This window comes from Peromyscus maniculatus, chromosome 5, assembly GCF_049852395.1.
Source record: "Peromyscus maniculatus bairdii isolate BWxNUB_F1_BW_parent chromosome 5, HU_Pman_BW_mat_3.1, whole genome shotgun sequence".
Lineage (NCBI taxonomy): Eukaryota > Metazoa > Chordata > Mammalia > Rodentia > Cricetidae > Peromyscus > Peromyscus maniculatus.
The window spans coordinates 57096081-57118990 of NC_134856.1; the positions used below are offsets into that span (position 1 = coordinate 57096081).

Genomic DNA, 22910 nt, shown 5'->3' on the forward strand with positions numbered 1-22910 from the left:
CACGCACAACAAATTAGGTCACTGTATTGTCACTGTGCTTTAGGGTTGGTTCCCTGTTACATCGTCAATAGGTTATATATGTATATATTAGTTTTTATTTTATGTGCACTGGTGTTTTGCCTGCATGTGTGTCTCTGTGTGAGGGTGTCAGATCCTGGAGTTGCAGACAGTTGTGAGCTACCATGTGGGTGCTGGGAATTGAACCGGAGTTAAATTCTGCAGGAAAAGCCCTTATCAGGGTGTGTCTTGTTGGGAGCCCAGGGAATCTCCAGCCTGTGCTCCCCAAGCTGTTCATCTCTGTAATCCCATACTGCAAAGTCAAGCTGTCTGTTGATTTCTGGCAAACAAAAACCCTTTCTGTACCACCCTGAACTAGCTTTCCTATTCTTGCCCTTTTGGCTGAAAGGGTTTTGTTTGTTTATTTGTTTTGCTTTTTGACAGGGTTTCTCTGTGTAGCCCTGGCTGTCCTGGAACTCACTCTTTATTCTGTAGACCGGGCTGGCCTTGAACTGGGAGATCTGGCTGCTTCTGCCTCCCAAGTGATGGGGACTAAAGGCATGCGCCACCCCCGCCCAGCTGAAAGGAGTTGTTAAAACATTTATTTAGTTCAGGATTCCCCAGTAGACTAATGAAGGAAAAATGCAAATCAACATGAGGCGCCTACCCTGTTGTGGATAAGGGCTCACTAATTACTCGACTGTGCTACTTCGCTGCTTCACGTCAAGTCTCCTCTGGGAGACTCCTAACCCCTTGCCCCTCTGCGCTCACCGTGGAGTTCACTGACAGAAAGCAGTCTGGCAGTCATGTTGGCTCTTTGTTAAGGTTTACTATAAATAAGTCACTGTTTGAGCATTCACAGGGATTCAGTGCTGTTCTTCCAGCTGGCCATTCTTTTCCAAGAATCTCTGTGTGGGGGGAAGGTAGGGGGTGGGTAGGCAAACAAGAGGAACTCATTGCTGTGATTCTCAGATCCCCACTACTGAGCGCCTTTCTCTCCTGGTTGGATATTATGGTTGTGGAAAGCGGATAGGGAAGTGTGACGGGCTGCCCCTTCTGTCTCTGGGCACACTCAGCATGTCTTTGCAAAAACTCTGCTACTGAATTGCATGCAGCCCAGTTCTGCCAAGCCATTTTTTTTTCTTGGCCCTTCTTTGTTTGTTTGTTTTTGTTTGTTTTTTTTCTGTTTGTTGTTGTTTTGAGCCAGGGTCTTAGTATGTAGCTCTGGCTGGATTAGAACTCACTATGTAGCCCAGGCTAGCTTCCAACCCAGTGCAGTGATTACAGGCACAACACCCGCAGCCTTTCTCTTTCTTTCCCGAGTTTCTGGAAGCCCAGCTATGCATTGTCAGTCTCATCAGAGTAGCATGTGAAAGGAATTTTCGCAAGCGGGGCAAGGCGGATGAACCAACCACAGGAGCGGGCTCTTAGCTCACATTTGAAACCAATTTGGGAACCGAGCTTGGGTGGCAGACTAAGCATTCAGACATTCTCTTCTTTATTCTTCTCTGAGCGCCCGCCATGTAGACTCTGGAGAACCGAAGGAACCGTCTCTTTTGTAGCTCGAGTTCTAGCGGGAAGAAGACCCGCAATACACTGAAGGCAACAGCCGGCAGCTGCAAGCTGTGCACCTCTTCTTCAGGCGCGTCGTTAGGGACGCACTCCCGGTTGTCGAGGTCCCTGGGGGTGGGTGGGGCGGCGGCGCTGAGGAGAGTCTCGCGAAGATTTGAGACCCAGCGCGGGATCTCGTCCGGGTTGCCAGGAGACAGCGCAGCCTCCGCAGACCAGCGCCAATCTCCGAGTAGTGGCGGTGCCGGACTGCTGGCAGCATGGTGAGTCGGGCCGGTGCTCTGGGTGTCCAGTGCACAGAGAACCTGGGGTCAACAGGGGGACTTTCGCGCAGAAATGCGGATAGGGCCGGGTCCCGGGGACGGGGAGGCCTGCGGTTAGCGGCCTGCAGTTTTGGATTACTAGAGGTCCCATTTGGGGAGGCCAGGATGCCGGGGGCCTTGAATACACTGGAACTAAGATTGGGCTCTTCAGTTCTCTGGGATGGTTGTCGAATTTGCCAGACTCTCGCCTGATGTGCAAGGTGTCCAGAAGTCAGAAGTTGAGTCCGCCAGATCCTTGGGATGTAGGATTCCACCTCCTATAGGCTCAGGGGCACGTAAGGGTCCACAGGGAGCAGAGAGTCTGGCTCAGGAGAAACCCTAGGAACTCTGTGTCTGAGGTGGAGACCCGGTGCTTACCACGGTGGCTAGAGGTCCCTCTCTACCAAGGGGTGTGGAGAGGGTCGAGTGTCATACAGTGATGAGGATATCACCTTGGCAGAGGCCTCAGGCTCCTTAGGAGAACAAGGCATAAGCTCCCTGCCTCCTTAGACCGTCGTCCTCCTATAATGAGGCTCTTCCCTTTAGGATACAGGTGTTGTCACGTTGTGCCAGGAGCTGGGCCATCAGCTGGTGGGGTGGCCTCTCTCTGTGGGAGCTTCGTGAATAGTTACTGCTATTGAGTCTTCCCCGAAAGCTTCTGTGACATTACCAAAGCCGCTCAAACAAAGCAGGACCCTGCGAGCAGTTTCTGCTGGGAACACGTTTACAGGCACTGGCGAGTGTCCTGTTTGCTCACTCCTGACCAGAGTTCTCTGCAGTTTGGAGGAAACGAAGCCTCAGATTTGGTCATTGCTATGGGGTCACTCCTTCCTGCATGGACACCAATAAGAGCTAGATCTTAGCTAAAAGGCTAATTCTCTACACGTAGCGATACGTTTTTTGCATGTGTTTCTGTGGTGGTTTTAAGGCACGATAGCCAACATTCTGCAGGGTGGCGTGGGCTGTGTGCACGCTCCTCCTTTAGCCCAGATAATTTTTTCTTTTTCTTTTAGGCTTCCATACTAACCCTCAAATGCTCTTAATTTTAGTTTTCTTTCCTAATATTCTTTCCCTCAACCCCTTCTCCCCTCTCCCAAATGAGTTTTTCATATATATATATATATATATATATATATATATATATATATATATATATATATCCACACTGAAGAAATCCTTGCCCTATATCCAGCAGTGAATGAGTTTGGAGAGGATCCCTTCTCCTTCCCTTTTGGAAAGAGAAAGTGTTCTTTTCTGAAGAGGAAGATTTCTTCTTTGTGCTTCTCCAAACGTGTTAATGATTCCCTCTACTCTGTCTTTCTCCCCCGTGTGTGTGTGTGTTTAACCGGAGTGGGGAGTCGGAGGTGGGGTGGGGTGAGGTGGGGGGGGAGGTTAGTATAGTGATGCCCTCTAGGTGAGTGGTCCAATCAGCCGTGTGTGAACAGTAGAGGTCGGGGTTCTAAACAGGTGTGCCTTCCCCTAACGCTGGTGTAAGCAAATAGTCAATAGAGTGGACTTTACTTACCCAGTCTTCTCTTCTTCAAACAAAGGCACCCAAAAAGAAAGGGAAGAAGGGCAAAGCCAAGGGCAACCCGGTGGTTGATGGGCTCCCACCAGAGGACATGACCAAGGAGCAGGTGAGCACAGCGTTGTCCGGTCCCAGGGTGGGCACTGCTGGGGATGTGTTGGTAAACTCATCCACTCTTCCGCTTGTCCGTTTCCTCTCAGTCTGTCCAATCCTAAGTCTATATTTTCCACCACCTCCGTGGTACATGTTTTTAAAAAGTGCAATGCAGCCATGTGAAGAAACTTTTTTTTTTTTTTTTTTTTTTTGGTTTTTCGAGACAGGGTTTCTCTGTGTAGTTTTGCGCCTTTCCTGGAGCTCACTTGGTAGCCCAGGCTGGCCTCCAACTCACAGAGATCCGCCTGGCTCTGCCTCCCGAGTGCTGGGATTAAAGGCGTGTGCCACCACTGACCAGCCGAAACTTTTTAATAGGAACTTGGAAGGATTCCCTAACCCCTCGGCCATAAGAGCTATTTTTAACTTTGTATTTTCTTTCTTTTTTTGCTTACTGCTGTTCATCGAGCTGATACATATGTGATAATACTTATGTGTCATTCTTTGTTTGCCAGTAAACATTGTAGCAAAAGGAAAGTTTGTAGCCTAGTGTGGTGGCTCCTGCCTTGGGAGGCAGAGGCAGGTGGATCTCTGTGAGTTCAAGGCCAGTCTGGTCTACATAGGGAGTTCTAGGACAGCCAGAGCTACCGAGAGAGGCCCTGTTTAAAAAAAAACAAAAAAGAAAGAAAAAAGGCAAGTTTTCCAAGGAACATGGTTTACTTTCAGTTACATTGTCTCACTCTGATTAATCAGCCAATGTTTTTTAAATTACTGTTAATTCTTTTGTATGAGTTGGTTCTTTCCTTCCACCATGTAGGGTCTGGGATTGAACTCAGGTTTTCAGGCTTGGTGGCAGGTACCTTTACCTGCTGAACCATTTTGCTGGCCCCTTGCAGTTTGATTTTTGACAAAACTTCCAACATGGAGTAGCCCTGTTGGAGCTGCCTTTCCTAGTGCCTGTGCTTAGTTTGGGAGGGTTTTTCTTTCTTCCTTCCTTTATTTATTTATTTATTTTTTAAAGGCACACGCTCTACCACTGAGCTATGCTCCTGCTCCTGGGTGATGTATTTATTATATTTTTTGGTAGTGTTGAGGATTGAACTCGGGGAAGTAATGTCCTTATACAAATTATTTTAAGTCACTTACGTATATTGATGTAAAAGACTGGAGAACATAATTATAAAACTTACAAGGCTCTTGAAAGCTACAACATATTGGGCAAACGTGGTGTATCTACCTGGGTCTGTGTTGATGATGGCTGCCTTGTGGGGTTTTGACACAAGACTGGAGGGTTATATGCAGCTGTGTTAATAAGACTTACTATTTTAATAGTTTAAGATAATATGAAGGAGATTGAGAGAGTGGTTATAAGCTGAAATTAGAGTTGGACAAGAGTCAAGTATTGATGATTTGAGAGGCAAAAGGCCAAAAATATAAGAGCAGAATTTCCATGCTTTAACAACCAGGCATGGCCACTCAGTGCCTGTGTGATCTTATATAGACAGCTGCAGCCTAACTCCTGATGACTTGTGGTACTCTACACTGCTGGCCAGTCTCAAGAAAAACAATTTGTGCTATAAATTTACTACATATAAGACAGTGAGATGTCCCCCCAGCCTCTTGTAGTTAGATATGGATCCCATACAAATGGCTGATGAGATAAGACCAAATAACTTCTCTTTCAACTACCATAGAAAACTTCCATTAAAATCCTGCCCCAACCATGTGAGACCTGTCTGGGAACTTGCCTGCTGCTCGTTTGCAACATGTTTCAGTGAATTTTCTCTGTCTTTGTATTCTGGGTAATTTCTTTTATCACCTACAGCACCGGCCTTCTACATTGCCATTTTACATAGCTATATTTTTATTTAAAATATGTTTTTTCTTTTTTTTAACATGAAAATTCTAGGATGTTTATTTCAAAGGTAAACCCTGAGGCCGGGCGGTGGTGGCGCATGCCTTTAATCCCAGCGCTTGGGAGGCAGAGCCAGGTGGATCATTGTGAGTTCGAGGCCAACCTGGACTACCAAGTGAGTTCCAGGAAAGGCGCAAAGCTACACAGAGAAACCCTGTCTCGGAAAAAAAAAAAAAAAAAAAAAGGTAAACCCTGACAGGGTTTCTCTGTATAGCCCTGGCTGTCCTGGAACGCACTCTTTAGACCAAGCTGGCCTCAAACTCAAAGATCCACCTGCCTCTGCCTCTGGGCGCTGGGATTAAAGGTGTGTGCTACCATCACTTGGCTAAAATGTTTTTAGGAGCTAGATAGTTGGCTTGTTGGTTAAGAGCACTTGCTGCTCTGGCAGAGGACTCAGGTTTGATTCCCAGCGCCCACATAGTAGCTCACAGCCATGCGTAATTCCAATTTCAGGGGGCCCAGGGAGATCTGATGCCCTCCTGACCTCCACAGGCACCAGGCATGCACATGGTGCACAGATATACATGCAAAATATATGTTTTAAAAGACGTATTCACCTTTAATCTCAGCACTTGGGAGGCAGAGGCAAATGGATCTCTGAGTTCTGGGATAGCCAGGGCTACACAGAGAAACCTTGTCTTAAAAAAAATAAAAGAAAAAAAGACTTATTTATTTAGTGTGTGTGTGTGTGTGTGTGTGTGTGTGTGTTGCCTGCATGTATGCAAGTGTACCATGTGTGTTCAGTACCTGCAGAGGCCAAAAGAAGGCTTTGGATCCTCTGGAACTGAATTTGCAGATGGTTGTGAGCCACCATGTGGGTGCTGGGAACTGGATTTTGTTCCTCTGCAAGAGCAGCAAGTGATTTTAACCACTGAGCCATCTCTCTAGTCCCATGAGTGCTTTATTTTATGTACAGGAAAGCCATTAGCAATTTAAGCAGATATGTAGTCAGGGGATCCAGTTTGTGTTTTGATTGGGATGGATGGATGGAGAATAGATTGAACTTCAGGCTGTCCCAACATGCTGTTTCTTGTACCCTGCTTATTTCACATCTTTGGAGACTGGACCTTAATGTTTTAGTGTTCCAATACACTAAATACCTAATACATACACAGTCTGCAGAGCGGGTGCTGGCCTCCATGTACTGTATGTTTGAAGCACAGTCTTGGAAGCCTTCAGGGTCCACCAGAAAGACAAGACTCTGTATATATTTGGGTGGTTGCCCTGTGGATATTGAACTCTGGTGTTCTTTATATCTGTAATTTATTCGTTTTTATTTTATTTGCATTGGTGTTTTGCCTGCATGCATGTCTGTGTGAGGATGTCAGATCTTGGGAGTTATGGACAGTTGTTAGCTGCCATGTGGATGCTGGAAATTAAACCTTGGTCCTCTGGAAGAATAGTCAGATTGCTGAGCCATCTCTCCAGCCCCCGGACTCTGGTGTTCTTAGCTTTTTGATTTTTCATGGGAAGTTAGAAATTTGGATATTTATGAGAGATCCAAATAGCAATTGATGACAAACCCTGACACTGTATGAGCCAAACAGAACAGGAATCTGTAACTATTTGAGCGACACCAAAGACCCGTGATGTGAAGACACTAGTCAGACACTATCAGTGTGCAGTGTGAGGCACTGGTCAGATTCTGGGGTACCATGTCCCCCATAGGCACCTAGTCCCTGCTCAGCACCCTTCCTCAGAGCCCCTTGGCTGCTTGTTGTCTTGTTTATTGAAATGTAAAATATGATTTCCCTGTGTGGAATGTATCTTGAGAGAGAAAAGACTTCACAGTGACTGTCCTGGGGCTGTGCCTAAAGATAACTGATTCCCACGGGAAGCGGGAGCCAGAGAAAGCTCGAAGCGTGTCCTACTTTTCCCCTTAGCCTATTTGCAGATTTCTGACCGGCTGTGGACCAAGGTCTGCTGAGTGCAGAGAGCCCACTGGTTTTGTATAATTGGTATTTAATAGTAAGTTTTTCTGGTGGCCTTTTTATTTTTATTTAACCTTTTGTGAAGATATTTATGAGCTTCTGTGTAATTTTTTATATCTCTTACAGTTGATATATTCCAATTTTTCACCATTTTCTGGTTTAAAATTGTTATAGATTATTTCCTTTTAAAGTTTTTTTTTTTTTTTTTTTTTTTGTCGTTAATAACAATGGGAATACTAATATCTTTGAACAAAAATAATGCTTGTGGCCAGGTGGTGGTGGTGGTGCATGCCTTTAATCCCAGCACTCGGGAGGCAGAGCCAGGCAGGTCTCTGTGAGTTCGAGGCCAGCCTGGTCTACAGAGTGAGATCTAGGATAGGCACCAAAACTACACAGAGAAACCCTGTCTTGAAAGAGAAAAAAAAAAAAGAAAGAAAGAAAAGGAAAAAGAAAAAAAATGCTTGTGCTTCTTTTGAGACATTTCTTAAAAGGATCCAGGAGTTGCTGGACAAATATAATTGTTTTGTTCTTTGCCAAATTTGAGAGACTTTTGGTGCTTTCTGTCTCTGGAACCTTCCTGCTTTGTGTTTTAACTTTAGTAAAACGACTCCTTCCTTTTTTTTCCCCCTGCTTCCCTTGATCCACACCCTCTGGTGGTGGACGGCTCCTGTGGTGCCTCACTGGATGCACTGTGCCCGCTTAGGTAGAGGAACATGTCGCCCGCATCCGGGAGGAGCTGGACCGAGAGCGAGAGGAGCGCAACTACTTCCAGCTGGAGCGTGACAAAATCCACACCTTCTGGGAGATCACAAGGAGGCAGCTGGAGGAGAAGAAGGCTGAGCTCCGGAACAAAGACCGCGAGATGGAGGAGGCGGAGGAGAGGCACCAGGTGGAGATCAAGGTGAGTGGAGTCAGTTCGTGCCCACGGGAGTCGTGGTGCCACGGCGTAGAGACGGGGCCGGGTAGGAACAGTTCCTGTTTTTCTTTGGGAACATACTCCTTTGCTTGTGTTCTTTGTACTGTGAACCAGAGGCAATTTTTCTAGAGCAGTCCAAGGAAGGTTGCAGGGGTGATCGGGTTGTGTCGTTTGTCCTATTGACCTATTGACCACCAGCATCGGTTCTGTTGATTAGCCCGGGCTAGGTGAGTGCCCACATCTTCCCGCACTGCTCCATTTGTGCTCTGGGGAAGAGGACCACTTTCCCTGATGAAAGAGGACTGTGGTGAGGTCTAAGTGCAGATGTGATAAGGTCCAGGAACAGCTATGAGTTCAGCCGAACAAAACTGGAAAGTACTTGAAACAGAGCTGGGCATGGTGGTACAGGCCTGTAATCCCAGCACTTGGGAGGTAGATACAAGAGGATCAGGAGTTCAAGGCCAACGTTAGTTATGTAAGCGGTTTGAGACCAGCCTGGGCTACAGGAGACTGTCTCAAAACAAACAAAAACATGAGGTTTTAATTTTTATCCATTTATTTTTTATAACTGAATGACTTGTTCACTGTGCCCCCGTTGGAACCTCCCTACAGTCTCTGAGGAGGAGGACAAGGGAGAGCAGTTTCATCCTTCTCACAGCAGGAGAGGTCCTGCAGGTCCTGAGTATTTAAACCGAAGCCCCTGTGAATGGCAGGAGTGTGAGCAGGCTGCCCTCTACAGGTCTTCGGCTGCTTAGCTCCTCGTGAGCTGGGCACGCGCTGGTGCTTCGGATGGGCATGTGGCACCCCCTCCCCCATGTCTTTGCAGGTGTACAAGCAGAAAGTAAAGCACCTGTTGTATGAGCACCAGAACAACCTGGCGGAGGTGAAGGCTGAGAGCACTGTGGTCATGAAGCTGGCCCAGAAGGAGCACCGCGCACAGGAGGGCACACTGCGGAAGGACATGAGGTCGCTCAAAGTGGAGCTCAAGGAGCAGGAGTTGGCTAACGAGGTGGTGATAAAGAACCTGCGTCTGGTAGGTACAGGCTGTGGTCTGGTGGCTGTGAAAAAGGTGACCCTAGCCTTCTGAACTAGTTCTTTGACATCCAGGGACTTGTATTTTTGTGCAAAAATGATCAGAGGTTTTTAACAAATAAATTAGCAAAACTTTTATTCAAATTTGTGATGTGTAGGTGTGGGAGAGATAGCTCAGCAGTTAAGAGCACTGGCTCGCCTTCTAGAAGACCTGGGATCCATTTCCACACCCATATGGCAGCTCACAGCCATCCGTAACTCTTGTTCCAGGGGATCCAACAGCTTCTTCTGGCTTCTGTGAGCACCAGGCACACATGTAATATACAGACATGACATACACATAGGCAAAACATCCATCACATAGAATAAAAATCTGAGCTGGAGAGATGACTCAGTGGTTAAGAGTACTGGTCTTACAGAAGACCTGAGTTAAATTTCCATTGCCCACATGATGGTTCACAACTGTCTGTAACTCCAGTTCTAAGAGATCTGACTCCCTCTCTGTCCTCCACATGCACCAGGCATGCACATGGTGCACAAACATATATGTAGACATAATACACACATAAAATAATAATTAAAAAATAAATCTTACAAAAATTGTAGCATGTAATTGCTTATTAAAATAATTTCTGAGCTGGGCATGGTGGTGCACAGAAGGCAGAGGCAGGAGGATCTCTGAGTTCAAGGCCGGCCTGGTCTACAGAATGAGTTCCAGGACAGCCCGGGCTACACAGAGAAACCTTGTCTCAAAAAACAAACACTCATCCTCTCTGAATACTGCTCTAAGCCATAGTGAGGCAGGCTAGCACTGGAGGGAGCCTGCCACCCCATGGAGATGTGGCTACTGACCTCTGGCTTTGGAAAGGTCGGATGTGGAAACCAAGCCGTGCCCGGTGCTTCTGTCTGTACTGTCTGTCAGATCCAGAGGTGACTCCCTGGGGGAAGTGAGTTCTGTATGAATTGTGGAGGTTGTCAAAGCCATGCTATTGGGCATAGTGTATGATGTAGAGGTAAGGGGAATCCAGAAAGCAGCCACAGCACAGGGGTTACTAAACTGAATTTTCCCACAGGTGGTAGGGTCCTGGGCCTCTCTGTCTGGCTTTCTAGTAACACCCCTTCTCATTTGTGCAGAAACATGCTGAGGAGATCACCAAGATGCGAAATGACTTTGAAAGGCAAGTTCGAGGTCAGTTTCGCAGACATACAGCTTGTCGGATGGTGTCCGAGAACCCTCCCATCTCTGCTTGGTAACTTGAGGCACATAAATAAACCATTTTAAAGCAGCTTAGTCACACGCACGCACGCGCACACACACACGCACGCACGCACGCACGCACGCACGCACGCACGCAGTTTTTTTTCTTTTTGGTTTTTCGAGAAAGGGTTTCTCTGTGTAGCCCTGGCTGTCCTGTAACTCACTCTGTAGACCAAGCTGGCCTCGAACTCACAGAGATCTGCCTGCCTCTGCCCCCCTAGTGCTGAGATTAAAGGAGTGTGCTACCATGCCCAGATCAAGAGAGAATATTTCCAAAGCCAACAGATTCATTCAGAGTCACAGAAAACCTCATTCCCATGTGAATTTGGGGAGCTGCAGTTACCACTCACACCTCCATTTCTGTCTGAAGCCAGCCGTGAACAGCGTGCGGCAGTCCACTCAGTCTTCTCCTTAGCTCCTGGACTGAAGAGCTTTCCGTGCCAGCAGTCCATCAGGTTTATTGTGTGTGGCTGGATGTGACCACACAAGCCATGGTCAGTGTGCCCTAGTGTGGGACACACACTGCAAACATCGATTATCATAGACAGGAAAGGTGATAGTGACCTATGTGCTGAATACGGCACGTGCAGGAAAAGCTCCACCAAAGCCCAAAGCCCAACTGACTCTTGGGCAGGGCTGCCTGCGCAGCCTCCATTCCGACCCTGATGGATATTATTTTTTTATATATATAACTTATTTAGCTATTTTAGTGTTTAACTATTTTACATGCATTGGTGTGAAGGTATCAGGTCCCCTGGAACTGGAGTTACAGACAGCTGTGAGCTGCCATGTGGGTGCTGAGGATTGAACCTGGGTCCTCTGAAAGAACAGCCAGTGCTCTTGACTGCTGAGCCCTCTCTCCAGCCCCCCCCCCTCCCCATGGGTGTTCTTGAGCACTGTTGTTGGTTCCTTCCTTTCCTGTGGCTTTGGGTCACCCATTCTAAGCTGCTGCGTGTGCTGCTTGCTGCCTTGCAGAAATCGAGGCCAAGTACGACAAGAAGATGAAGATGCTAAGGGACGAGCTTGACCTTCGGAGAAAGACCGAGATCCATGAGGTGGAGGAGAGGAAGAACGGCCAGATCAGCACACTGATGCAGCGCCACGAGGAGGCCTTCACTGATATCAAGAACTACTACAATGACATCACTCTTAACAACCTGGCCCTAATCAATTCCCTCAAGGTACTGATGTGGCCTGGGAGACAGGCCCAGGGCCCGGGGATGCGGGCCCAGGCTTCAGTCCCAGCAGGTCTGACCCTCCCTTCTATAATGGTATTGGACAGTGTCCGTCTGTTACTCTCAGCTAAAGTTAAGGGTGTTCTGACATGGAAATGCTAGGCAGGGCTACCTTAGGCCATCCGTACTGACTGAAGTGTGGACACAGCTGTCAGCTGTCCTAGTGTGTAGGTGCCGACAGGCTGGTGTCAGGAGTTCAGCCCATCAGTCACTGCTTGGTGACTTGGGACGCGTACACCTGGCACTGGCAGGGTTTCCACAGTAGAGAATCGCCTTTGGTCTAAACAAGTGTAATCTCTCCGTCTGCACGGAAGTTCTGTTCTTACATAATTCAGAAGAGGTTAAGCCTGCAAAAATACCGCTCATATGTAGAAGAGGACTGGGTCCTCAGCATGCATGTGACTGGGTGGCTTTTTGACACAGGGCCTCACTGAATAGTTATGGTTGTCCTAGAACTCACTATGTAACCAGGCTGGCCTCAAACTCTCAGAGATCCACCTGCCTCTGCCTCCTGAGGGCTGAGATTAAAGGTGTGCGCCGCCATACCTGCCTCAGGATCTCTTTTTCCTTGAGGGGATCCATAGCTGGGTATGGTGGCACAAACCCAGTGCTAAAGAGGTAGAAGTAGGAAGAGAACAAGTTCAAAGCCAGCCTAAACTGGTTAGGGAGCCATTGTCTTAAAAAAATAAAATAAAATAAAAAGTATCAGCGAGATGGTTCAGTGGGTAGAAGCGCTTGCCATGTGAACCTGATAACCCGAGTTGGAGCCCTGAACCCGTAGTGGAAGGAGAGAATTAACTCCTGAAAGTTGTCCTCTGACCTTTATGAGTGTACTGTGGCATGCGCACCCACACTTACACGCATATCAAACACTAATAATACAATAAAAGTGAGGGCATTTGGCTGACGCCCAGGCCAAGCCCCGCACGTGCCCTGTGCCAACAGGAGCAGATGGAGGACATGCGGAAGAAGGAGGAGCATCTGGAGAAGGAGATGGCGGAGGTGTCTCTGCAGAACCGGCGGCTGGCAGACCCTCTGCAGAAAGCCAAGGATGAGATGAATGAGATGCAGAGGAGACTTGGGAGCTATGAAAGGGACAAGCAGATCCTGGTTGTGAGTTTCCTACTGAGCTCTTTCCCTTCCTTTGAATCCCCTCTCTCTGTGCTGGGTCCAGCAGGGAAGGCATATGAGGGGATGTCTCGTGAGGCCCTGTGTGAGCAGGAAAGGGCTATCGACGTGCTGCTGCTGCTGCTGGACCCTCTCTTGGACTCTTCTGAAGCTATAAGTAGGCAGGCGCCATTGTAGACTAGACCTTAGTTTTCCACACATTCCACTCATAGCTTGGGTGGGGCCCAGCTGCTGGAGTTTTCCAGCCAGTTGTTCCTGATGCCTTTCTTTCCTGGCCTTGCTGTCTCCAGGAGTCTGTGGTACGTAAGTGTCTGGGAATCCTAAGTATTTTGTGTCCCCTGCTCCCTCATTTCCCCCGCAGTGTACAAAGGCACGTTTAAAGGTCACCGAGAAAGACCTGAAAGACCTTCAGTGGGAGCACGAGGTCCTGGAGCAGCGGTTCATCAAGGTGAGCAGGTGTGGGTGTGTGGCTGGGCTCTGGATCTGGGAGCTAGACACTGCCCTCCTACCTCCTCCTAATCTGCGTTTCTGTTGTTGTTTGTTTGTTTGGAAATAGGGCCTCACTGTCTCACTCAGCCTGCTCGTAAGCTCCTGGGATCTGGCATCCTCCTGCTTTAGCCTCCTGACTAGCTGGAATTATAGGTGTGTGTGCACACAACTTTTTTTTTTGTTTTGTTTTTTTGTTTGAGACAGGGTTCTTCTGTGTAGCCCTGACTATTCTGAAACTCTCCCTGTAGATCAGGCTGGCCTCGAACGCACAGAGATCCACTTGTCTCTGCCTCTCAAGTGCTGGGATTAAAGGCATACATCACCATTACCCAACATGCACACAACTTTTATGAGGCAGAGACCTGTGGTATATTTTGTAGAAGGCCCCACATCTCATGAGAACCAGGATCCCTGGTGGACTGTCAATTTGTGGAGGAGGCTTGGTCCCTGTGATTTCATCTGTGTTGTACATTTCTTAGTATTAACTCATTTCCTATTCATTGTAAAGAAACCATGGAGAGCTGGGTGGTGGTGGCACACACTTTTAATCCCAGCACTCGGGAGGCAGAGCCAGATGGATCTCTGTAAGTTCGAGGCCAGCCTGGTCTACAAAGGAGTTCTAGGACAGCCAGGGCTGTTATATAGAGAAACCCTGTCTTGAAAAAAAAAGAAAAAAGAAAAAAAAAGAAAAGAAAAGAAACGATGGAGTAAGTCAAGTGTAGGACACACCTATAAGCCCAGCTCCATAGTTGAATGTCAGCCTGGACTACGTGAGGAGACTCTGTCTCAAAAGAAATTAATTAATAAATAATTACGTCTTATGACTTTGATAAAGAAACAAAACCAAACACCCTTTAACCTGAGTTCCCAGAGGCCACTAATGTAACATCCAGTGTGACTCTTTCCTGTTCTCAACACACGTGAAAGCCCTCTTACTGTTAGGAATGAAATATCACCTTGCTTATACTGCAGCTTTTTGGGGAGTGGGGGTGGGGGGTTGGTTTTTCGAGACAGGAATTCTCTGTGTAACAGCTCCGGCTGTCCTGAAGCACTCTCTGTAGACCAGGCTGGACTTGAGCTCATAGAGATCCTCCTGCCTCCGCCTCCCAAGTGCTGGGATTAAAGGCGTGTGCCACCATTGCCCATCTTCTGCAGCTTTTCTTGTAGCAGTTATCCACGACCAGCTTCCAAGGTGGAACATACTGGTTTCACAGCCTTTCTAGCTGCCACAGAATCCCACCAATCTCTAACTCCATGTTCAGTGGATATGCATGGATTCGGTGCCTTCTGCCTCTAGGGTTTGCTGACAAGGCCCATCTCTGCGCCCCACCCACCCACCATGCTGGCCTCAAATGCACAGGCAGAAGGAAGGGAGCCTTGTTGGACAGTGGGATGCACTGGGGACCCCTTGGACTCTGCCCTTAGGTGGTCCTACACAGACAGACAGTGACAGAGTCCAGCTGAGATGCTTGGTGCCCCTGCAAGTCTGTGTATGTCTGACCCAGATGGACTCTTCCAAAGGGACCTGCTCTGGGGAAGATGAGGACAAGCCATTCATTGAGCTGTACTCACGAATCCTCTAAAGACTATGTATAGTTCACAGATGAAATTCTCAGATCATGTGTACCTCAGATCTGAGGCTCTGAGGTACAGGCTTGGCCTTGGATAGACATTTGAATCAATGCAGGGAAGAGGATCAGCAAGGACAAAGGAAGACTGTGAACTTCTACCACTCACAGGAATTCTCATAATGCATGTTAAGTGTGCCCTGCCTAGAGCCTTGATTATTTACAGTGCATGTTAATGGGTAGAAGTGTAGATGATGGGCAAGGATATCTTAGTGGTTGACAAGCAGTTTATCAAGCTTGATCTGGACCTGCTTTGGCTCTCACTCATATGGTGTAACTGAAGATAAGGTCTCATCTGATCCCTTGGCCCTAACTTTGGCAAGGTTGACCCTGACCTACCTGTGGAGTGGCTTTTAGAGTGTGGTTGCTCTGACCAGCTCCTGCTGAGAGGAGCCATGTGCTGGCTTATGTCAACTTGACAGGTTGGAGTCATCTGAGAGGAGGGAACCTCCGCTGAGAAAATGACTCTAAAGATTGGTCTGTGGGGGCTGGAGAGATGGCTCAGAGGTTAAGAGCACTGGCTGCTCTTCCAGAGGTCCTGAGTTCAATTCCCAGCAACCACATGGTGCCTCACAATCATCTATAATTTAATCTAGTGCTCTTTTCTGGCATATAGGCCGAACACCATATACATGATAAATAAATAAATAAATTGGTCTATAAGACCCTTCCTTCTTTGCCTCCCTCCCTCCTTTCTTCCTTCCTTCCTTTTGGTTTTTTGAGATAGGGTTTTTCTTTGTAGCCCTGTTCTGGCTATCTCTGCCTCACAAGTGCTGGGATTAAAGCTGTGCACCACCACCACCTGGTAGGCATTTTCTTAATTAATGATTGATGGGGGAGGGCTCAACCCATTGTGTGTGGTTCTATCCCTGGGCTGGTGCTCCTGGGTTCTATGAGAAAGCAGGCGGAGCAAGCCAGTAAGCTGCACTCATTCACGGCCCCTGCATCAGCTCCTGCCTCAAGGATCCTGCCCTGTTTGAGTTCCTGTCCTGACCTCCTTCAATGATGGATTACAGTGTAGAAGTATGACCCTTTTATACAATGTAGAAGTATAAACCCTTTCCTCCCCAGGTTGCTTGGTCGTGATGTTTCATCACAGCAATAGTAGCCCTAACTAGGATAAGCGGTCATGCCGATTCCTCTCTCTCACCTTCTGCCATGCGCTGAACTGTAAACCTTCTACTCTGTGCACGTAGGGTAGAGCGCAGGCAGTGTGCACAGCAGATGCCCATGTGCCGTGGATGTAGCAGTAGTAAACGGGACCGTCTACGGAAGCAACAGCCTTAGGGCAGGGGAGTGGTTTCTCCCTAGGGATGTCTCACGTCAGGGTCCTTGTTGCTCACTCCGGTCTCGCTGTTCTCAGGTGCAGCAGGAGAGAGACGAGCTCTATCGCAAGTTCACTGCAGCCATCCAGGAGGTGCAGCAGAAGTCCGGCTTCAAGAACCTAGTATTGGAGCGTAAACTGCAGGCGCTGAACGCCGCTGTGGAGAAGAGGGAGGTGCAGTTCAACGAGGTGCTGGCAGCCTCCAACTTGGATCCTGCGGCACTGACGCTCGTGTCCCGGAAACTTGAGGTAGGTGCTGATGGCCTCCTGCGCCACAGCGTTTCTTTTCCACGGTGGGTCCTCCAGTCTTGTGCTTTGTCTTCTTGGGTGGCACAGAGGCCCCTCAGTTAAGTCAGGGGCTGCCATGGTTTATGCATCTGAGAACAGAGCATGTGCTTCAGGCCCCTGTGCACTGGAACTGTCCTCTTCCGGTTCTGCCCCTACCCTACATCTCTTTTTGAGACAGGGATTCACCATGTAGACCTAGCTTTGTGATCTCTCTTGAGCTGTCCCAGCCCCTCACCAACCCTGTCCCTAACCCGAGTCTCTGCTGTTCCTGTTTTACCTTGGCTCATAGTGTGTCAAGCCTTAGTCTATAGTCAGACTTTCTTTGGACTGCCAGCTCCCAAATAATGACACGGAGATGACTTATTAATAATGAAAGCTTTGCCTTAGCTTAGACTTGTTCCCAACAAGCTCTTACAACTTACACTAACCTGTTTATATTAATCTACATTCTACCACATGGCTTGTTATCTCTGTTCAGTACCGTGCGTCCCACTTCCTCTGTGTCTGGCTGGTGAATTCTACATCTCTCAGATTCCTCCTCCAAATTCCTCTCTTTCCCTTGAAGTCCTGCCTGTCCTCTCCTATTGGCCGTTCATCTCTTTAGCAAATCATCAGAGGGTGCCTTGGCAGAGACACACCTTCACAGTGTACAAAACGATTGTCCCACAACATTAGTCACTAAATGGAACATGGGTAAGCTGGGGGGCGGGGGGGAAGCTCATCCAGGAATCTGCGAGTCCAAGGTCCTCTGTTCCTTGAGGTGGGATGGCTCTGTCACTGTGAGTACCCCAGATTGCTGGTTTAGAATTTGGACAGTGACAAGGAGGAGGGTTGTGCCACAGGGACCATGGAACCTTACTTAACCCTTGCTGCTTTCCTGAGACCTGGGGAATAATGTCTGAACAGAGCTAAGAACATCACTTCTTCATGTGACAGTGCTGTCCTGGGGTAATCCAGGTGGGGACAGTGATAAATAAAACAAGTGGTACTTCATCTACCATGGGTTAGCTGGGGACAGAAGATTCTGCTACCTGAAAAGTCAGGAGGCTGACCCTCTGACAGGACCTCCCAGCTCTCCTGTTGCCTGCTCGTAAGCTCCGCAATGGCCAGGTCTCTCTGCTCCCTCTGCCTGGCGTGCTTGGGGGAGGGGAACATAGAAGGAGCAGGTGGCCCAGCTGGAGGGAGTCTGGCTGTCATGAACAGCAGCTAGCTGGTGTCACCGGGTGACTTTCAGACTCTGGGTGGCCCCCAGCAGTGGTCATCTTTCCTAGGGTCCCTGGAGACAGGTGTGATGCTTTGTTCCCAGAGTCGCTGATGCCTCTAGGGTGTGACTAGCCATGTCTGAAGCCCCAGCACGCCCAGTAAGGGTGGCCAATTCATCCCAAAGCAGATCTGCCAGGGCAGGAGGGCGCCTGGCTTCTCTGTTGCTTGTGCTGAGCTTGCAGCGGAAAGGCGGTCATGCAGCTGCTGCTGGTTAGGTTTTATTCTGAGAAGTGCTGCAGCATCAGCGTACAGGTTGGCTGAACTTGGATGCCAGTTTCTCATACAGACTTGAGGCTCAAAGGACTGACTGTGTGTAAGTCGTCAGTCCATGTACCGGTTCTGTTTGCCTAGCCGCCTGTATGTCACTGTGACATTAGGCATTGCAGGTAGCCTCCTGCTGCTGAGCCACCCCCAGGGAGTACCCTGGGGTGGGGGATGCAGACTGAGGGTGATTGCAAAGACCCGACAACTAGGCTAATGAGTTTAATGATGATGGGAATACGGAAGGTTCTGAGCACAGAAGCTGGGTCAGAAAGAGCCCACTCTGCCTTGGGTGGGAATGCGGTGGTCAGGGAGCAGGTGGGACTTCCCAGCAACTGGAGAGTTTTAAAAGTTATACAGATACCTTTTTTTTTCCTTTAAAAACAATTAGGGCCAGGTAGTGGTGGTGCACACCTTTAATCCCAGCGCTTGGAGACAGAGGCACATGGGTCTCTGTGAGTTCGAGGCCAGCCTGGTCCACAGAGTGAGTTTCAGGACAGCCAGGGCTACACAGAGAAATCCCGTTTCCCAAAAGAAAAACAAACAAAAAAAACCAAAATTAAACATACAAAAAAATTAGGGCCTGGGAAGATGGCTTAGCAGGTAAAGTCTCGCTGTGGAAGCCTGAGGACCTGAGTTTGGATCCCCAGTACCCACATGAAAAGCTGGCTGTGGTGGTGTCTGCACCTGAATCTTAGCTTCTGTTGCCGTGATAAAGCACCATGACTAAAACTAATTTGGGAGAAAAGGGTTAATTTCACTCACATTTCTACATCACCGTCCATCACTGAGGGAAGTCAGAGCAGGAACCTGGAAGCAGGAGCCGAAGAAGGAGCCATGGAGGACGCTGCTGACTGGCTTATTCTCATGCTTGCTCAGTCTGTTTCCCCCACCCCCACTTTGGTTTTTTGAGACAGGATTTCTCTATGGAGCCCTGGCTGTCCTATCAACCTGTTTCTTATACCATCCCTGATACACCATCCAGGACTACCTGCCCAGAGATGGTGCCACCCACATGAGTGGGACCCTTCTGCATCAATCATTAAGAAAATGCCCTACAGGCTAGGTGGTGGTGGTGCACATCTCCACCAGCACTTGGGAGGCAGAGGCAGATTGATCTCTATGAGTTCAAGGCCAGCCTGGTCTACAGAGTGAGTTCCAGGACAACCAGGGCAACACAGAGAAACCCTGTCTCAAAAAAAAAAAAAGAAAGAAAGAAAGAAAGAGAGAAAGAGAGAAAGAAAAAGAAAGAAAGGAAGGAAGAAAGAAAGGAACGAAGGTAGAAAGGAAGAAAGAAAGAAAGGAAGGAAGGAAGAAAGGAAGAAAGAAAGAAAAGAGAGTAGAGAATGACACCCACAATTACCTCTGTCCTGTGTCACATGTCCTATGACACACACACACACACACACACACACACACACACACACACACACACACGTCAACCGGTTTCATCTGGGCAGTCTGGTGCTTCATTGTAAGGATGTAGGCAATGCAGAGTCACTGCTGCTGTCCCTTCCTATGGTCCTGGCTTATACCTTGGAGACCTTTCCTGCTGACAGACTTGTGTGGATGCATGTATGGGCTGAGGTGACCCATACTACGATTCCCTGTGCCTTTCCAACCCTTAGGGAAGCCCTAGACTAGTGTCCACCTGTCCACCTCTATCAGATGACAAATATTAAGTCACCCTTGTCTCTCTCCTTAGGATGTTCTAGAATCAAAGAATACCACCATCAAGGACTTACAGTATGAGCTGGCCCGTGTCTGCAAGGTATGGCTAACCCGCCCCCCAATCCCCAAAGCCCCACCTTCTCCCTCAGGGCTATCTCCTCCCATAGAGCTGTGCCCAAGTATCCAGCTTCGGCTTGTGAACATTGGCTGGGCAATGGTGGTTGGTGCATGCCTTTTTCCCAGCACTCTGGAGGCAGAGGCAGGCAGATCTCTGAGTTCCAGGACAGCTAGGGCTACACAGAGAAACCCTGTCTCACAAAACAGACAGACAGACAGTTAACCCTAGATATAGGTAGGCAGTGTCTGTTACTGCTTCCCAGGCTCCATGCTGCTCAAGCTGCCCTGGCTTCCCAGCCCGCCCTAGTGCTCAGGCTAGAGCTTTCCCGATCATACCTGTCCCTGCGCTGACATGGCTGAGCAAAATTAGGACTATCTGCTGTGAGTATAGCTCTTGGGGGCTGGGAATATTGTTGGCTTTTATCTGATCAAGGTGTCTGAACCTGGGGTGCCTGGTAACCAGAGCTCAGCCTCTAAGTTCTCTCTGGAGCCCATCCTTATTTACCTTTTCTCTCTGTTCCAAACATTAGTTCTCTTTACTTAACCACAATGAAGATAATGAATCCTTTTGTTTTTGAGACATAGTCCCACTCTATAATGCTGGCTGGCCTGGAACTCACTATGTGGACCAGGCTGGCCTGGAACTCACAGAGATCTGTGTGCCTCTGCCTGAGAGCAGGGATGAAAGGTGTGCACAACAGTCCTAACCAGTGAACCTTTTGATCAGTTGCTGGGAGGCTCACAGGCTTCAAACATTTCTCATTTCACTCAGTTCATCAACGAGTGTAATCCTAGCTCTCAGGGATGCCGAGGCAGGAGGAACAGGAATTCAAGGACAGCCTAGGCTACAAAGTGAGACCTTGTCTCAGACAAATGAGTAAAACAAATTCACGTTTTTGCAACCACCTAGTGAAATTTTCCCAATTAAAAATGTGCATTTTAGCTGGGCCATGGTGGTGTCCACCTTTAATCCCAGCACTTGGAGGGCAGAGGCAGGTGGATCTCTGAGTTTGAGGCCAGCCTGGTCTACAGAGCAAGTTCCAGACAGCCAGGGCTGTTTCACAGAGAAACGCTGTCTCAGAAAAACAAACAAACAACAAGTGCATTTTTGGGGTTGGAAAGATGGCTCAGTGGTTAAGAACACTGGAGTCTAGTTCTCCACATCCACGAGGGTGCCTCACAGCTGCCTGTAACTTCTGCTCCAAGGAATCCGACTTTCTCTTCTGGACTCTTATACACACACACATACACACACACACCATAAAAAGGACTAGACATGCTTTTTTGAGCTGGATGTGTTGGCACACCCCTTAATACTGCCACTCAGGAGGCAGAGACAGGTGGATCTTGGTAAATTATAGGCCAGTCTGATCTACATAGCAAGTCCAGAATATCAGTGGCTATATAGGGAGACCCTGTGTAAAGAGACAAAACAAAACTTTGCAAGGTGTGTTGGTGTATACTTGTAATCTTAGCACTCATGTGAAACAGAGTTATTTTAATTTTAAAAACTTTAATACAATATATTTTGATCATGTTCCTTCCTTTCCCCCAACTCCTCCCAGACCCCCCAACTTCTACCCACTCAGCTTTATGCTCTTTCTCTCTTCCTTTCATAAACAAAAGCAATAAATAAAACCCATCAAAATGAAAAAAAAAGTAAAAGATCAATAAAACAAACAAATGTCCAAACACATACACCAAAGTACACACACACACACACACACACACACAGAGTTTGTTTTGTGTTGGCCAGTTACTCCTGGTCCTAGAATGTGGTTGCTGTGCCCAGAGACACTGCTTGGAGAACACTGACTTTTCCTTGAAGCAGTAAAATTTTGAGTGCTAGTCCGTTCTGGGAAAATAGCAAGTTCTAGTCAGCCTGGGCTATATGGTGGGGCCTTTTCCCAGACAAAAATGAAAACAAAACTTCAGAAGCCAAAACAAGATTAGCAGAGAACCCCCTCCCCACAGGGAACTCACTTGTCTTTCTTGGCCCCAAGAGCACCGTTTCTGAGGCCCAGGGCCCTCCACATGTAGCCTCTGCAGAGTCACTGGGGAGTTGGGTGGTGCTAAGGTCTCCAGAGGCAGGGAATAGATGCCATTCTACCTTGGCAGAAGGGAAGGGATAGAGACCCTCACTGGGAAGCACCTGCTAAAGAGCCAGGCGTCCCCCACTTCTCAGCTCTGAGTCTGTCCTTATTGTGAGTTATTTGAGTTAATGCCATAAGGACATCGGCGCTAGCACCGAACAAACCATTCACAGATGCTTAGCCCAGATCTTCCACCCTGCCCGTCCCTGGGATGGAGCCTACCTCTGGGTGAGCCGTAGCGTGTTTACTATGCTTCCTAGGCCCATGTGGACTCCTTTTCTCCCTGACATTGCTCTGTCCTTTCAGGCCCACAATGACCTGTTGCGTACGTATGAGGCGAAGTTACTGGCCTTCGGGATCCCACTGGACAATGTGGGGTTCAAGCCCCTGGAGACAGCAGTGATCGGACAGACACTGGGACAGGGCCCTGCAGGACTTGTGGGTGCCCCTACATAGCTACCTTCTGGGGGCTTTTACCTTTAGAGCTGGCCTGTCCCACTTTCCAAATGATACCCATTCTCCTGCGAGAACAGCAAGTTTTTGTTTTATAGACTTCATCATCAGCAATGAAAGCTTTTCCACATTTCCTTTGTATTCTGTCTTTGTGGGGAAGAAGTACCTGTGAGGCCTCTGTGGAGGTCTTCTAGTGTACCTGCTTCCATGTCCTCCCCAGGCTGGGTCACACTTGCCCCTTTGGGTCCTGCCTCCAGCCTCGGCAGTCCTTTCTCTACGTCACCTCTGAGTACTAAGCTCCCCAGCAGGAGAGTGACTCAGTGTCCTTTGTTGAGCACGAAGCCCATGCTCTTGATTTGACTGGGCAGCTCAGTCAGAGAGGACTGGCAGGCTCCCTCCTGTGGGCCAGGCTCTCCACAGCC

At 48.4% G+C, this 22910-nt stretch overlaps 1 protein-coding gene across 2 annotated transcripts; it reads left to right on the forward strand.

Moving 5' to 3' along the window:
* Positions 1–1699: 1699 nt before the first annotated feature.
* Drc4 (dynein regulatory complex subunit 4) lies at positions 1700–22620 on the forward strand. Of its 2 annotated transcripts, XR_013051369.1 has the most exons (12): positions 1700–1829; positions 3419–3505; positions 8036–8233; positions 9075–9281; positions 10415–10469; positions 11514–11719; positions 12719–12886; positions 13263–13349; positions 13458–13543; positions 16382–16591; positions 19860–19925; positions 22342–22620. XR_013051369.1 is itself a non-coding variant. In XM_042277838.2 (11 exons), the coding sequence occupies exons 1-11, from the start codon at positions 1827–1829 to the stop codon at positions 22489–22491; spliced, it is 1437 nt and encodes a 478-aa protein (XP_042133772.1). In that variant the 5' UTR covers positions 1700–1826; the 3' UTR covers positions 22492–22620. The 2 variants fall into 2 exon arrangements, 1 of the variants encoding a protein (XP_042133772.1); XM_042277838.2 differs by lacking the exon at positions 13458–13543.
* Positions 22621–22910: the final 290 nt, after the last annotated feature.

What these genes read in the sequence shown, in the direction of transcription:
- Drc4 (XM_042277838.2), top strand. An exon ending in CTTTGAAAGGCAAGTTCGAG is followed by an intron (nt 10,470 to 11,513) that starts GTCAGTTTCGCA and finishes GCTGCCTTGCAG; the next exon opens with AAATCGAGGCCAAGTACGAC. An exon ending in TGGAGCAGCGGTTCATCAAG is followed by an intron (nt 13,350 to 16,381) that starts GTGAGCAGGTGT and finishes CGCTGTTCTCAG; the next exon opens with GTGCAGCAGGAGAGAGACGA.